General features: G+C 40.6%; 2 protein-coding genes across 2 annotated transcripts in view; one reads left to right on the plus strand and one right to left on the minus strand.

The window, feature by feature from the left end:
- Positions 1-6,347: 6,347 nt before the first annotated feature.
- Fam237a (family with sequence similarity 237 member A) lies at positions 6,348-11,122 on the plus strand. Its single transcript, XM_021197557.2, has 2 exons — positions 6,348-6,759; positions 10,409-11,122. Exons 1-2 carry the CDS (start codon positions 6,348-6,350, stop codon positions 10,540-10,542), a joined length of 546 nt encoding a protein of 181 aa, XP_021053216.1. The 3' UTR covers positions 10,543-11,122.
- Positions 11,123-14,114: 2,992 nt separating this feature from the next.
- Positions 14,115-16,346, minus strand: part of Dytn (dystrotelin) — a 62,484-nt gene continuing 60,252 nt past the window's right edge. Inside the window, exon 15 of the mRNA XM_021199128.1 lies at positions 14,115-14,416. Coding sequence (XP_021054787.1) covers positions 14,280-14,416 — 137 coding nt within the window. The 3' untranslated portion in view covers positions 14,115-14,279. The remainder of the gene's footprint in view (positions 14,417-16,346) is intronic.

Raw genomic sequence — 16,346 nt, forward strand, 5'->3', positions numbered from 1 at the left:
CCTGGGTGGCTTTTCTTTTCACACCTTTTGTAATTGATGTCCAGTATCATCTGACTACTGCACTTGTCCTTGTGAATTGGATGCCTCTTAAGGAGTGACTCATCCACTTAACCCCAATGGGCATTCCAGGAAATTGTTCCTGTTTATTGCCCTTTTCAAATGATGGAGAAGCACAAAATAATGAGAGAGAAATGATTATTTTTACTATCTGATCCCAAGTGTTAAAGAAGCATCCCATTCTTAGAGACTGCCCTGGCGTTTGAAAATTTAATGCAGTGCTGAAGATGCAAACTGTCCACATAACTGCTCTCGAATTTCATTAAAATTAATCGGAAGTCCCTTTTAATGCCTTAGAAAATTGCTTCAAGTGGCAAAAATCAGAAAATCTACCCATGGGGCACATTCAGCTAATTGCAATTTACTTCTCAACTAGTCATTCTTCAGTTGTATGCTGCAACTTCACAAAACCCAAACAACTCTGGATGACCAAATGCCAGAGAAACCAGTCATTCACCTAAGAGTAAAGGGGTTTCAATGATCCTTCATTTCTTCAGTAGTTTGCCTACGTGTGCATCACTTGCGTATGTGATACCCAAGGAAGCCAGAAGAGGGCCTCGGAGCCCTTGAAACTGGAATTACAGAGTCTCCTTGTGGGTGCTGAGAATTGAACCTAAGTCCTCTGGAAAAGCAGCTGTGCTTTTAGGTAAAGAGTCGACTCTCTGGACCCTCTTCAGTAGTTCCTAACATTACAGAATGGTGGTGTGAACTGAACTCAGATGTGTGTGTGTCTGTGTACTGAATGACTTTATGTTCTCTCCCAGTTGATATTGTGGAACAGACAGGGAAATGAGGATAAAGACAGCAAGAAGAGGACAGAATGATGGGACAGAATGATGTGTCTGTATGTGCACACCACTTAGGACACACAATGAGTAAAATTTAGTAATTTTACAATGAGTAAAATTTAGGTGTCGAAACAAAGCCATATGCTAATATTTACCAGTTAAATAACTCTAAAGAAATTGTCACATAATAAAACAGGAAAGAAGAAAGATCAAACGATGTTTTCCTTGGGATTACATGGGGCTCCAGAGAGAAAATGAGACTTTTGTAAGCATATGAGCATTGTTAGAGAGATTCTAGTATGTAAAAAGGAAGCGATCAGGACAAGACACCATGAAAAAGACCGCCTACATGTTCAGCAGAAGATAAAGGTTTTAATCACATGGGTTGATGGCTGTTTCTCCTAATCTAACAGCATGAATTGGGATGTCATTTTCATCTTGCAATTACAGTGATGATTGTCAAGTTTGGGACTAGGGAGTCATATATTTTCCCTTCCCAAGAATCTTTCCAATGTTTCCTGACATAGTGGAAAATATGAAATATTTATCATACTAGAGTAGGTGGTGGATAGGATCTTTGTCTAAATAAAAATGTTCAAACAGTGATTGTTTTGTTTTAAAGTACAAATTGTTAATATTTATGAGAAATGTTTAATTAGAGATTCTATTTTAAAGCAGACATTTAAAAGTGTTACTGAAACTCCATAATTCCACTGTCAAGTAATAACACTAAAAAGAAAAAAAACTATTTGAGTAGTTGCCATTATGTCTTAAAATTTATACTTTTAAGAGTCTTTACTTCCACTGTTAAAAGTTTCTTGGGGTTCTGGTTGGGAGTCAGTTTCGTATTCTCAGTGTCTGAGAAGCAGGGATGGCCATTCAATTCATTATCTTCCTACTGACATGCATGCAGAGTTCAACAGTACCAGCCTTTGCCTTTATATAACATTCCTTAAGGCATTAAGAAATATTATCATGGGCTGGAGAGATGGCTCAGTGTTTAAGAGCACCAACTGCTCTTCTAGAGGTCCTGAGTTCAATTCCCAGCAACCACACGGTGGCTCACAAACATCTATAATGCCCTCTTCTGGTGTGTCTGAAGACAGCTACTGTACTTATATACATAAAATAAATAAATAATTCTTAAAAAATATCGTCGGACACCATCAATTGTAGACATCTTTTTACTCTAAAAAGTAAAACAAAACAAAAACTGATACTGCAAATCTAGTTGTCAGCAGGGCGTCAGTCGACAGGTATGTCCTGTCTCACACCCTCGCTGTCTGTGAAGCAGGGATGGCCATCTGATTCCTTATCTTCATCCTCACATGCAAGTGAAACTCAAGGAGTGACAGCCCTCCCTCCTCCTCAGACCTTCAATCCAATTGGAGTCTTAGTCTCTCCCTGGCCACAGACCTGCTGATTGCAAACAAGCTCTCTGCTTTTTTGATACCTTCTTGCCTCATGTCAATGAGAGCTCCAGATTTCTTCCTTTCCATGAAATCTTTTTCTCTTTATCTTGCCTCTTTTTGTCTAACCTGCTTATGCTCTCGAGCCCCTGATACCTTCACTATTCATCAACATCTTACCCCAAATTTTAAGACCAAGTCTGTGTCATAATGACCATTCTTTTTTTCATTCCAGTCAGCTGAATGCCTCAAGAGAACAAGAAAAACCCTAATATTTGTCGCATTTTGCCAAGTGTACTATCTTCCCAACGGTTTTCTGTGTACGATTTCATTCTATCCTCCGGAACCATGAAGGACCTTTCTGTCCATTTTGTAAGCAAGAGGATTGTCTCATGGTGGTTAATCACATTTCTTAAGGCATTTTATCAATTCAAAGACACCATCGGTGATCGACATCTTGATGTTTTAAAAAGAAAAACACAATGCTGCGAATCTAACCGCCAGAGCACTGTCAGTTGACAGATACACACCCTGATCTCAGGCATGGTAAGGGTATAAAAAGTTTTTCTGAGAATCCATGAACCATGACAAGGGAAAGACACACAGATCAAACCCGGACAATTGGGATTCAGAGAATAATTGCCATAATTATGTTATTCTGCCTCATAAAAACTATTCAGGCATACAGCGTAGTACACGATTAATTATGGTCTTATACATTTTCTGAGCCCTTACTGATGCTTTTAAATCTCTGCCTTCTCTCATTTCTTCTCCCCATTCTTGCCTGCAAAGGATACTCCAAAGCTTTTATCACCTCTCTACACGTGACTCCTTTACTTTTGACCTTCAGTAAGGAAACTGTGGTTGTCAGTTATCATCTCTCTCATCTGCTTCTTCTCAGTCCTCAGTGCCCACAGCATCTTTCTTCTTTCCTGTCTGCCCTTCTCTTAGGTGTTGGCTCTTTTTTCTTGTTTCTTACCCATCTGTTTCTCACTTCTGACAATTTCAGTCACCCTTTCCCGATGCTCAACCTTCTCTATTGGGTTCCCTACCCTAGCTGTATGAGCAACACTCAATTTCTAGCCTCTACTCCACTTGTTCTCCCTCTATGTACCCAAGTTTTTATAGGGAAACGGAAAGTCAGGAAATGATGGCAATACCCTAAACTTTCCTTACACAGACACTGAGATGAGATCACCCTTAATATTCTCACCAATGACCTATCTTCTTAGATCCAATAGAAATTTATTTTCCTTCATTTTATTGGCACCTCTTACTTATTCTGTGTGATTCTGTTGGCTTCTTCCTACTTAGTAAAAATCTTTCTCGTATTGTTCCTAGTCCAATAAAAAAAGCAGGAGTCTGATCCCTTTGCTAGATTCCAACAGATTTCTCTGTATCTGTGTTCACTGGCTTCATTCAAATGCCCACTTTTCTGGTAAGGATATCTAAGAGGATGTAGGTTCCTTCAAGTCCAGGAAGCAAGACCACAATCTCATTCCCATACCCACTGGGGGCAAAGGGAAGCAGGCTTCTTTTCCCCTCAATTTTAAGATGGAAACCAAAGCATACCCAGTCCAGTTGAGAGAAGGAAAAACCCAGAGCCCCTCTGGACTCCTTCAGAGCACATCCTAACATTATCTCTGGAGGAGGCTGGTTTTCTGAGCCTTCAATAAACCTCACTGTAAGCCCCCCAGGTAACCATGGATACTGTCAAGTTGGCACAAAAGCCTTCAGTTAATGGAGAGTACAAGGTTTTGTTTTGTTTTTTAGGATGCTGGGGGCCTTTTAGGAAAGATGTGGGAATGAAGGTCCTTCACTCAAGACCCCTTAGCAGGGAATGTTTCTAAGGGGACGCCAATGCCTAGCAAAGCCCTTGAGAAGTAATGGGACTAAGGTCTCGACTGGATGAAAAGCAAAGCAGAAGAAAATCCAACCAAGCTGCTCCCCTTTTTTGAGGGCAGGGATTCTGGGGGGAAATCAGTGGGAAAAAAATAAAAAATAAGGATGGCCCCAGCAGCCCAGGCTATAAACACCAAGGAGAACCTATCTCAGATCAAGAGCAACACGTATCATCTAGTCTACCATACATTCTCTCCCATCCATCTACCCCAGGGGTGTAGGAGAAATTCACACTCTGGCTGTAGTCGGGGAATTTGCACTTTTTTCTTTCTTTCTCCAGACCCTAAGATCTCTCCTCCTCCTCCCCTCTCACCCTTTGAAACTCAGATGAAGCACTGGTTGGCTACCCCTTACTATCTCCCCCAGACAGGCGTCAAGCTGAGCCCCAACTTTGCAGCACTTTGACTCTCTGGGTAGGTGGGTCCTGGGAGCCCGGCTACAAAAAGACTGTCTGCAAAAGGAGAGTGGGCGTGGGTCCGGGTCAGGGAGCGGGAGGGCGAGCGGGGATGGGGGGTCTGCAGCCAGCGTCCTATTTTCCTAACTCCAAACCTCTGCGGGGGAGGGCAAAGGGAGTTCTGGAGATTGGGACGGGGACTTGGGGGCGAGAGGCAGCAGCAGTTTGCAGGTCCTTTGACGTAGCCGAACACTCCCACTGCTTAAGAAGAGGCACGCTGGCATCCAGGACGCGGAAGCTGGGGGCAGTCACCTGCCTTGGGAGCAGCCGGAGTGCGTCCTCTCAGCGCAGTCGAGGGATCGCGGGCAGGGCAGGTGAGTGCGGAGCGGCGCCCTACCAACCCACAGCAGAGGCGTGGAGCAGAGGTGAGTGGCACCCTGACCCTGAGGCTCTTCCCTGGGAGGATAAAGCAGCAGCGAGAGCAAGTGCCCGGCCCAAATTCGGCCAGCACCGGACTCTCAACGGGTCGCACAAGGGAACTCCTGCGTTAGGGAGCCCACCTCTCTGAAACAGCTCTGAAACGGAGAGCCTTTCTGAAGAGTCTTCCTCAGCTAGATTAGCACAAACCACGGGATACCAGGACACGCCAACTTCGGCACCTCGGACAGCGCCCCTCACTTTGTCTTCTAAAAACTTCTCTTGGATATCAAAGCTGCAATCCTTGAACAAAGATAACCTTTGGATGTGATTTTGATATTTCAGCTTAATACAACTGCTTCAGGTAAAGGGAATGAGAAAATAATGCAAAACTAAACAATTTTGAGTGATCTGCTATTTCAAACATGGCCCTTAAAGACTAGGGTCTGAAACACTCCTTTTAGCAGTGTCTCCATTTGTTCCCCTTCTGATCAGAAAAGAGCCTGTCTCAGGTTCTGATGAGGAAGTTAGCAGTGCCATTGTCCTTCCAGTTTTCCTTTCTTTGTGCTGAATTGCTTCCGAAACTTGGAGAGTAACTGGATGAACTTTTCATGGGGTTGGGGGACAAAAGTTTTTTTAATGGCAAGGATGTAATTTCCAATTGCACTTGTTTGAAGAGAGCATAAGGACTAGTTAGAGGTGACATATAGTTGTTCAGGTGATTTTATTATAATAGACATTGTGAGCTCGAAAAGTCAAAGGAGAGACAAACCTTGAGATTGTCTTGAAAGCACAGAGAAATTAGAAAGCATTATCTTTATTAAAGCCATATCAGGATTGCATAGCATTTAGACTTACAAACTATCTATTAGTTTTACTTTGTCCTCCAGTCTTGAAAGACATTTATCCACAAGCTAAGCACCAACTGTGTGTTTATTTCTGTTACAATGTTTTTTATACGCCTAACATCCTTTAAAAATTAAAAGTTACTGCAAACAGAAAAGCATACAAGCGAACATAAAAGCATCAAGTCCCTCACTGTAGTGTGGTTTTGTGTTAAGATGGCAGAACTTTAATTTTCATACACTATTCTTTTAAGATACAGCCCAGGGTAAACAGTCCACTTATCAGCTCACAAGGAATACACCTTGGGAAGTCTTCTTAGCTTTGCTATCTTAGTGATGCACAACCTGGATTGGGAATGGGTTATCCAGAGAGAACGAGGCTTGTAGCAGGGGAAGAAGGATCTCTCTCTTCCTAATTAGTAAAGTGGTGTGTTTCTTCTCCTGGGGCTGAGATTCTCAGGGGCACACTCATTTCCCTTACTGAGTGAAAAACAAGCCTGGACTGATGTGTTTCCATGTGTACAGTTGCAGGACCATGGCTGATCCTGAGCACAGAAGCTGGATCCACTGCTCCCTGACTCTCGCCTGCTCCCTGCTCATTGTGGGAATGTGCTACGTGTCTCCTGTTTTCTGTCACAGTCAGACAGACCTGCTGACTCTTAACCAAGCTGATCCACAGTGCTGGGAGTCCTCCTCAATGCTCCTCCTGGAGATGCAGAAGCCTCGTGTTTCTAACACTGTCTCTGGCTTTTGGGATTTTATGATCTACCTGAAGTCATCTGAGAACTTGAAGCACGGAGCACTGTTTTGGGATCTGGCCCAACTCTTCTGGGACATCTATGTAGACTGTGTCCTCTCCAGGAACCATGGCTTAGGAAGGAGAGAATTGACTGGAGAAGAAGAGAAAGTCTCGAAAGTGTTGACAAGACATTCAGGGATTAAACAAGGTGCATAGTCCTGACCTGTTGAATCTGTTTCTCAAGTGTAGATGTGCTAATGTGTGAGGTAGAGGGAAGGAGCTCTAGGGGAAGCCAATATCTCACTCAGTCCTTTAAAGGGGTGACGTCAAGAGGGCTCAAATAACAGAATAGCCGCTCATGTCAACATGCTGGATTCACTCTAGAACTTCATGTGAAAACGAAAGGTCATTAGGAAGAGAAAGAAGGAAAGAAAGAGAGAAGGAAAAAAGAAGGGAAGAAAGCAGGAAGGAAAGAAAGCAGGAAGGAAGGAATGAAGGAAAGAAGGAGGGAAGGAAGGAGGGAAAGGAAGGAAGGAAGGAAGAAAGAAAGGAAAGGAAGGAAGGAAGGAAAGGAAAGAAGGAAAGAAAGAAAGGAAGAAAGAAGGAGGGAAGGAAGGAAAGCGACTCAATGTAAAAATTGCAATGTATAGGTGTAAAGCTTGCTCTAAAATGAAGACAATTTGTATTGTTAACTCAAATATATCTTGGTGTTTCCTTGGTGTGGGGCTAATAAGACATAAATAGGAGCTGAGGGTGGGGAAATGTTTGCAGCAAGGCCATTCTCACCCCCTTTAAAGTAAAAACAAAACACTGCTCTCATGCAAATGAGAGATCTTGAGAAAAAGTTAATGGATGATGTCAAGAGCAAAAATATCAACTAACCTATATTTATACTTTGTTGCCATTTGAATGAATCATAAATAGGCAATTAATTTGTAAGTCATTAATTCTTAATAAGTTGTGTAATGGTCTTTTTTCACTGCAGTGAATACTATATAGCAGTCCAAATCTAGTCCTCTCTAGAGGTCTAGCAGGAATGTCCCATATATAAAATTAGAGTGTGAGGGAGTAGGTTATGAGAGATACCTGTGCCATAATCATACAGTTCTTCTTCCTTCTTGGGTGTTCTTTCCATCAATAAGTTTCCAAATCTAGTAGCAATCTAGGTGCAGTTAGAATTATTTATGCACTGGTGGAAAAATCAAGCCATAACTAATCTTTACTGGTGAATATTTAATCATGAGCATTGTTATATGTCTCTATAATGGTTCAATTGAAAAAAAAATCTGTCAATAACTGTTCCACTGTGAAGATATTTTGGAGCACTTCTAAAATACATAGTTTGCTTTAACATCGGTACCTAAAATCCCTCATGATTTGCTGAACCAAGAAACTGGATAATTCTCTACTACTATTTATATACATAGGTATAACATTAATATCAGCATTGACTAATAAGAAGCATATATTTTCTCCTTCTGAAACCTCCTGATGGTGGTTTGTAAGGCTTCATTCAGTCCATCAGAGGTAGCCGTTTCACTTAAGATACCACCGTGTTTTGTGTTTTTAAATCCTATGTTCACTTTCCACAATTATAAGAAATGTCTTCAGAATAAATGAAGGAAACATGAAAAGAATTATGCCTCCAAAACTTCTGAAAGTCACTCTCTGCTCTTCACCGGATGAGTTGAGATGGGCTCAGCTGCTCTGCAAACTTTAGAAAAAGTTGATTTACAAATAGCTCAGTAGCAGAAGCAAATATTTCCTTTTATTAAAGTTATTCTAATGTTTTGCACAAGCAATTGTTTGAAGATCAGGAAATGATATTTTCCATTTGGTTGGTCTAACCACTGAAAGATGGAGTTTTGGGTCAAGGAGATACATGTTGGGAAGTTAAATAGTTACAGGAACACTGTGGTTTCCTTTCAAGAAGCCTCATTTAGTCTCGAGTGCTTCAGGCAGGCTCTGGATGTACCAGGGTGGATCCTCTGGTTAGTTTTGCTTTTGTTCCAGGGGATGGAGTGCTATAAAGTTGGAATGAAGGTGAGGTTGAAGAGGTGTTTGTCCCCATAGTTCTCAAGGAAATCATAGCATAGGGCAAAAAGATATAGCTAAAATTACTGCATACGTAATACACAAAGGGCTCTTATTCCTATGACTTTAAAATAAATTACTTTAATGTCACTTATGAAATCTTCCTATGAATCATGCTTAGCTAAAATATGTGACCCATGAGATGTTGTATATAGTATATCACATTTATTAATATTACATCAACAAATATAAAAACAAGAGACATCAAGTCAATATGGAACCCAGGGAAGTTAGTTTGTGTAGGTTCTTACTCTTTTCATCAGGAAAGGGAGGCTATGGAGAGAAATTGGCGGATCACAAAGTCTCTTCTTGTTCTTCATTTGTTTGAATGTTCTGAGATTCTGTGAAAGGCCCTAACTCTGGAGAAAATTGGGAAAAAGCTTTCCCCCCAAAACAGGTGATGAGCTGAGTGATGACCAGGAAGGACACCACTGCTGTTTATAACAGTAATAAGCAGGGACAGAAGACGTCAAACATAAGAGCTCTAAAAATTCTAAGAGCTGCAGATGACATCATGAGGAAAGATTCTAAAGATTACTTTTGATCTAGAAAGACACACTGACTAATAGCCAAATCCTGATGCCTTTTTAGGAAGCTCTAAATATGATCCATATATCTAGGTTTAACCTTAAATACTGATGGTTCTGGAAAGAGGAGGTCATGAGTTTAAGAAGAGATAGATGAGAAGATGAAGAGAGGGGGAGAGATGAAAGATGGGAAGGGGAAGAGAGAGATTAATTGGTTGGTTGGTTGTTTTGTAGGTTTTTGGTTGGTTGGTGGGTTGACTTAGGGCAGTACAAAGTTAACCCAGAAACATGAAATAGTAGAGTTCACTCATAAAGCACTAAAGACTTCTAAAATAAAGACTTCTGAAAAAAAAAAAAAGATTTTATGGCACAATATCATCTGTGTAAAAGTGATACCCTCTCCCTACAGGAGGTTTTGCTTTGCCAAGACATGGGAGCATGGTAGAATCTGCATTCCTGGGGCTGACAGTTTAAATGTTCTAGAAACATTATGAGCTTAGAGTATTTTTGTGGTGAAGAAAGTTAAAATTTAGGTTTATAATCTGATGACATTTGTGATAAGTGTCTAACAAATGTTTATAGTTCTTATTTTTTTACACAGAAAACACTGCTTCCATTACACAAACAAATCTTTCAATGCTTGGCTTTCCTCTTTGCTGAAGAAGTTTTCTAAGCCACATACCCTGCACGCACCCATCTGTAAGTCGATTGTCATGAAGTGCAGCCGATGCTGTGGTACCAGACTCTTCTTTCCAGTATCATTTACCAAAAATATAGAGGTAATCCATATGTCCACAATGGAGTAGTAGTTAAACAATATTATTTTTTAAAATGTGGTAATAATCCACATGACCACAATAGGGTAAGAGTGAAACAAGTTACGGAGTAAGCACGGAATGAGGCCAGCATTGCCTCTAGAAGGTTAAGTTCTTGGTGGTTTAAAGTGTTTGCTTTAGGTTTCTTTAGTAAACATGATAAAACGACTCTCTAAAACTTAAAAATCACATGCTATCTTAATTTACACATATTATAAATAATAATAATTTGTGTTACGTAGGCTATATAAGTTAAATTCACAAGACAGAAAATCCTATACATACAAGTTTACATGTATGTTTTAACTATATATAGAATCGTGACAGTGGCGTAGCAAAATGTCAATTCTTTCTTTTACGCAGAACAACAAACCAAACTGTAATGAAGAGACCTTACGAAGTTCCTTTTCTCTATTTTCAGGTGCATATTCTCAGCTCCTTAGAACCCTTTTCTTAAAGAAGAAAGAACTGATTGAAGATTTGACAAGCATGCAAACACAAAGGCGGGGCTCGAGGTTCACTGGAAAAGAGAAGCTGGAAGTAAAGAGAAAATAAAGCTACTTTCAGAGCTAACTTGAGCCTTGCAATTGAGAGAGAGAGAGAGAGAGAGAGAGAGAGAGAGAGAGAGAGAGAGAGAGAGAGAGAGAGACTATTTTCCTACAATCATTTATGTATTTTTAAGTGGTGTAAATGTCCAGAGATGAATACCATATCAAATTCTCTAAGAATTCTATTTTCAGCTTCTTAGCCATTATCTGGACTCTTCTCATGATAGTAACTGATTGACCACCCACCCCACTGTCTACAGGAGCTAAAGAACTTCCAAAGATGACTGGGGATGTGGGTCTTGTCTCTTTACAGTTTGATACTTTGCCTGGGAAGGTCTGGCAGCGTGGATGAACTAGAGGGCCACACATTTAGCTAGCATAAGCCACACAAATCACAAGCCATTAACTGCTGCATGGCTTATGAAACCGGTGTGGAAGGACTGTACGCATGAATGAGATTGCTGATGGTCTGTGATTCTCGGCCTCGTCTGAGAGAATAGTTTTGAATATGGAATGAAGAAAAACACCACAAGGGAATAAAACATTCATCTAATGAAAACAAAATTAATAAAAGCTTTGGATCCCAACTGATGTTATTGGATTCTCTTTATTTGAATCTTTAATATTAGTACGAACCGTGGCCAAACTCTAATAAGGTAGCATAATTATCTTTCAATTATGTATTTGCTGTTTGATTAAATATTAAAGCTCTATAAGTGGTTATACTTTGCTCTGAAAAGCAAAATAAAATGAAAGTGAACAAGATACAAGAAAAACCTGTCAATATATTTTTTCCCTGAAAAAAAAAAAATCAGCCTACATGAGATTTGCCCAAACAGAGCCCAGGCACATGAGATCTAGTCACGACACAATTTTTTTTTTTTAACCTTAAATTAGTCTCACATTTATAACCCTTCTCTTAAAGCAGCTGCTTGACAAAGAGTGAAGTTTAGATATATTAGCAATTATCCTCAAGAAAAGTTCGCTGATATTTGGGGCCATCTTCTAACTGGAAAAGTTGTCTAAAGAGTATCAAAAGATGCACTTTCATTGGGGGATGAGCTGGGACCTAACCACCTGGAATGAAACCCTGGAAGGAGCTGGTGGAAGAGCTAAGGAGACAACAGCCTTGAGCTTTGATTAACTGGGGAATGAGAATGTTAACAAGCTAGCACTCCGACTACTTTTCTATAGAGGCTCATGCTTTGCATGCATCTGTTGTGCCCTAGGTCCACGGGAAACCCAGACGAGCTCAAGAATTTTGAAGTCCGCTGCAACTCACAAAAGAGTTTTTTGTTTTAATGCCATGGGCTAGCCCCAGTGCAGATCTTATTTTGACCTCGATTTTTTGTTTGTTTGTTTGTTTTGTTTTTTTTGAGACAGGGTTTCTCTGTGTAGCCCTGGCTGTCCTGGAACTCAGTCTGTAGACCAGGACAGCCAGGGCTACACAGAGAAACCCTGTCTCAAAAAACCCCCCCCCAAAAAAAAAATAAAAAATAAAAATAAAAGAGTCTTTTGTTGTTTCAAGTTCGAACTAGGATCACCCACTTCATGCTGCATAAATGCTGGCAAGCGACCCTGAGTCCAGAACACATTGGGTTTATATACAGTATAGTTACTAGTAGTGTTCACAGAAAAGGGGAGTAGAGGGTTGTAATCATTTGGTGGAATAGTACTGAAGTGGGATGGGGGTTAATGGCTGTCTGTTCAAGGACTAATTTTATGGCCAGTTGTAACTGTCTGTGACCTGACCTCTGTTTACCTTTTTTCCACGATCTCCCTTGAGCTTGTTATTTCTCTAAAGTCTCAAGGACAGGCACCTGGAGTTCTGCGGCTTATCAGCAGGAGTGTGGGTTTTTGGAGACACAAGGGCAGGGAGTATGTCTCCTCAGAATGTCCTCATTAAGGGGGAGTTTTATGGGGAGTGCCATTTTAACGCTAGAGGATGCAGCATAGAAACCAGCTGTCTGCATAGTGCTTGCTTCGGGCTGGAAGGAGGATGGGAACTTCTGGCGGGGGTGGGGGTGGAGCGGGCAATGCAGAGGCAAACTGTACACAACACGGAAGTCTCTCTAGTGTCAGGAATTCGGGGTTTACAACACATCCTGTTTTCTAGTCTAAGGTGTTTCATCCAGTTCTTTGACTCATTTTGAATAGATTATTACTTCTAACAAACCCCCAAAGGGACACAACTCTTCTTCTGTTCCTCCCCTATTGCTGTATTCCATAGAGGAGCTAAAAGTTTTTATTTTTCCCATGAACGTTTGGGACATGGATGTTACTGGTGCTGGGGGCTGCCCTGTGCTTGTTACCATAATGATATCTGTCTAGGTAGAACAGGAGTAAACCAAGCAGGATTTGAGCACAGGGTTCAAATGCAGCATTTGCGCCTTTAGAAGCTAAAGGGTATTCAACACAGTAGGGCTGCAGTCCAATGAAATGTGGGCACGGACATTTAAATCCATACAAGTTTTAGGCATCACAGATTTTTTTTTCTTTCATCCTTTGCAACCATTTCAAAAATATCCATTTTTATCTCATAGCCAGTTCAAAACAGACAGTGGGTAGCTATAACGAGCTGACCTACTCTGCAGTGTTGCTTATCAAGATTGTAAGTAAGGCTCTGGAATGATGCAAGAAGGAAAGTGATTATATTAAGTGCCATTGAAAAGGAAAAAAATATAGACATTGGGATTAGATTGAAGAGAAACAGCGTAGTCCTAAACATGCCCAGACCGGCTTCGCTTTGCAGGCAGTCCTAGGAATGACTGACCAGTCTTTCTGAAACATAGTTTGAATACCAAAGCGTTGGAGTCCTGGCACTGTGTATTGAGAGAAATGAATGATTAGTGACTGAAGTATAGATTCAGGCACAGGGTTCGAACTCATCATGAAGGGATAGCTGAAGGACTGTGGAAGTCATCTGCCCTCTTTGTGCCTTTAGAAGCTAAAGACTCCTTAGGTTTGTTATGAGAATTATATATAAAAATAAACATAAGATGCTTAGAAATAAAGTGTGCTAATGACAAAAAGATGTTAGATACTATCCTGATTATCAATATAAACATCAAAGATAACAATTCAACCCAAGGGGAAAGGACCCATGTAAGTGTTTGGTAAAACTCATCCAACATAGGGTTTTTAGAAAGACACATTTTCAAAAAAATGTTTGAGCTACTTGTTGATTTAGATATGATTGTAAGGAATGGTACATAGACATTGATGTACAATACAGGTTGTCCAATTTCCCTCAGTAGAAATAACTTTCATAACTTTACAATATTCCAACTAGAAAATCAACACTGGCATGCTCCAGATTTTAAACAGGTTTCACATGTACTCAAGTGTGTGTGTGTGTGTGTGTGTGTGTGTTTAGTGAATTTTCTAAACATATTGTTTAACAGAAGCATCAGATAGAGAACTGGATCATCAATTTAGTATTACAAATGAGACTTGAAGGCTGTTGTTTACATCTATATAGATCACACGATTGAGTAATACCACCAATATGGAGAGAGTGACTCCCTCATGGAAACTCAGCCACCAGGACCTGCTGGTCTCTTTTAACTCCTCTGCCTTTCTTCACCCTCAAAGTTTTATTCAATATAGAAGAACTAAGATAGCTGAGTAGAGAAGTTAAAGAAAATAACCAAAACATAAGTTTGTACCCTCCACTTCAACCCTTTAGAGATACGATGAAGGCTTACTTCTTTAAAATCCAGATTCTGAATAAAGGTTTTGCCATCACACCAAGGAGCCTTTGAGTCTGGATTCTTTTTCACTCCAAGTGGGCAAAGTGATTTGATCCACCAGGGCAGAGAAGGCCCTGCCCACCTTCTCGGCTCTACCATACAGCTCCATGTCCACCAAAGGCTGCAGACCTGAAACCAGCAGAGAGAGAAGGCATTTAGGAAAATACTATCTTGGGTTCTGAAGATCTATGTGGCTACAGCTCTGGCTCACAGAGAAGAATCAGATTCCATCTTCTATTCATTCCTGAAGATGCCGTCCTTTCCCTCAAAAGAGAAGATAACCAGTACTTCACTTACTATGATGTATCCTATAGTTCCACCCCAGCTACTAGAATAAACCTGTGAAACCAGACGCCTACTCCAGAAGGCTGTCATAGGAATGCCATTGTATCATAATGCCCTGAAGACTGTTGAACCACCTTGCTACCCACTCCCCAACACAAGAGTGGGTCCAGCCTATGAATCTGCATCTGAATATCCAGGGGACTCTGGAGCAGCTGACTGGAGGGAATATGGCTACATTCTGAGACCACATCCCTGCAGCTAATAGTAGGGACCCCATCAGAAAGCCATGACTAGTCAAAATGCAGAGAATACAGTTGTGAGGAGCCCAGCCCAATGGATACATGATATAGTACAACCCCCTATACCTAAGACTCAAAGACCATCAAGGAAAAGAAAACTTGTGAGAGACAGAGGATCAGAACATTTGTTGTATAATAGTGTCTTCTATATATGACAGAGAATTGCATCCATGGACTCTCAACAATATGGCCACCCCGTTTAAGACTTGAGCTATAGCGGCACCAGCTAAAATGCCAATGTGCATGGGGGAAATCTCATGGGGCCCCACCTTTAGATGAAGAGCTTCAAGCAATTAATGACTACTGACTGAGCAAGGGAGACTCAGTCTTCCCCAGGAATAAGCCCCCTAACTGGTTATCAAATATCAACTGGTCAATCCCATACATACAAAACCACACACATACAGCAACACTATATGGAGTTAGTGAGATGTGTTTATACATTTGTTCATGTAATATATAGTAACATTAATAATTAAAGAAAAAGAGGCCATGAATCTGAGAGGGGGACTGGAAGTGGTTATGGAAGGGATCAGAGAGATGAGACAATTTAATTTAATTTAAAAATGGTTTTAGTGTTTCTCCACGATCTGTTGTGTTGTAAAACTAACAGAACTTGGCAGCTGTTGTTTAAAACTTTGATGTGTATAATCTTTAAAACAAAAGCTTTTATTTTTAAGGAATCTGTTCTTATTTACATTTAAACATCCCCTAACATGTTGAAGAAGTAAAGACACATACGCGTAGATAATTTTTAAAAATAAAATATCCTAAATTGTTAAGAACGATTATCTGTAAGAAACAGTGTGAGTGGTGGCCATGCTAATTAACTCACTTTTAGAAAATTCCTGTTATTTGGCATTTTAATTTACAGTCAACACATGGCATGACAAGTTCATAGAATGAAGACTCAGAAAATCCTTCTGACAGTGTCATGGCTCTATTGCAGCCATATCAGCACTATTTCCTGTGGGATACAAGATGAGTACAAACTCATTATTCTATGAACTGTCTTCTACTGCTCCAGACATACAAGAACCTGGAACAAAACATTTCAATTGCCCAATTAAAATCCTTTTTCCAGCAGACAACCAACATTAACCAGCATGGTTAAAAAAAAATTAACTTAAAATTATATCTATTGAATTGTTGATGTATTTAGTTGTTTGTGTATACGTGTGTGCATGCATGTATATGTGCACACATGTGTGAGTATGTACATGCATGTGTGAGTATGCATCTCAGCACACGTGTAGGTTAGTGGACAACCTGTAGGATTCATTTCTTTCCTTCCACCGGGTTCCAGGGACGGGATTCAGACCATAAGTCTAGGTGGCAAGCTTGTTGACTTGATTAACCATCTCCCCACCCCCCCAATGAAATCTTTGAGTGATTCAGAAACAGGACAGCCGTGTCCACTTCATACACAGGAGGTTTCTCCAGACAGGGTTTCTCTGTGTAGCCCTGGCTGTCCT

The sequence above is a fragment of the Mus pahari genome, chromosome 5 (genome assembly GCF_900095145.1).
Source record: "Mus pahari chromosome 5, PAHARI_EIJ_v1.1, whole genome shotgun sequence".
Classification (NCBI taxonomy): domain Eukaryota; kingdom Metazoa; phylum Chordata; class Mammalia; order Rodentia; family Muridae; genus Mus; species Mus pahari.

What these genes read in the sequence shown, in the direction of transcription:
- Fam237a (XM_021197557.2), top strand. Translation starts at nt 6,348, where the DNA reads ATGGCTGATCCTGAGCACAGAAGCTGGATCCACTGCTCCCTGACTCTC. An exon ending in ACATTCAGGGATTAAACAAG is followed by an intron (nt 6,760 to 10,408) that starts GTGCATAGTCCT and finishes CTCTATTTTCAG; the next exon opens with GTGCATATTCTCAGCTCCTT.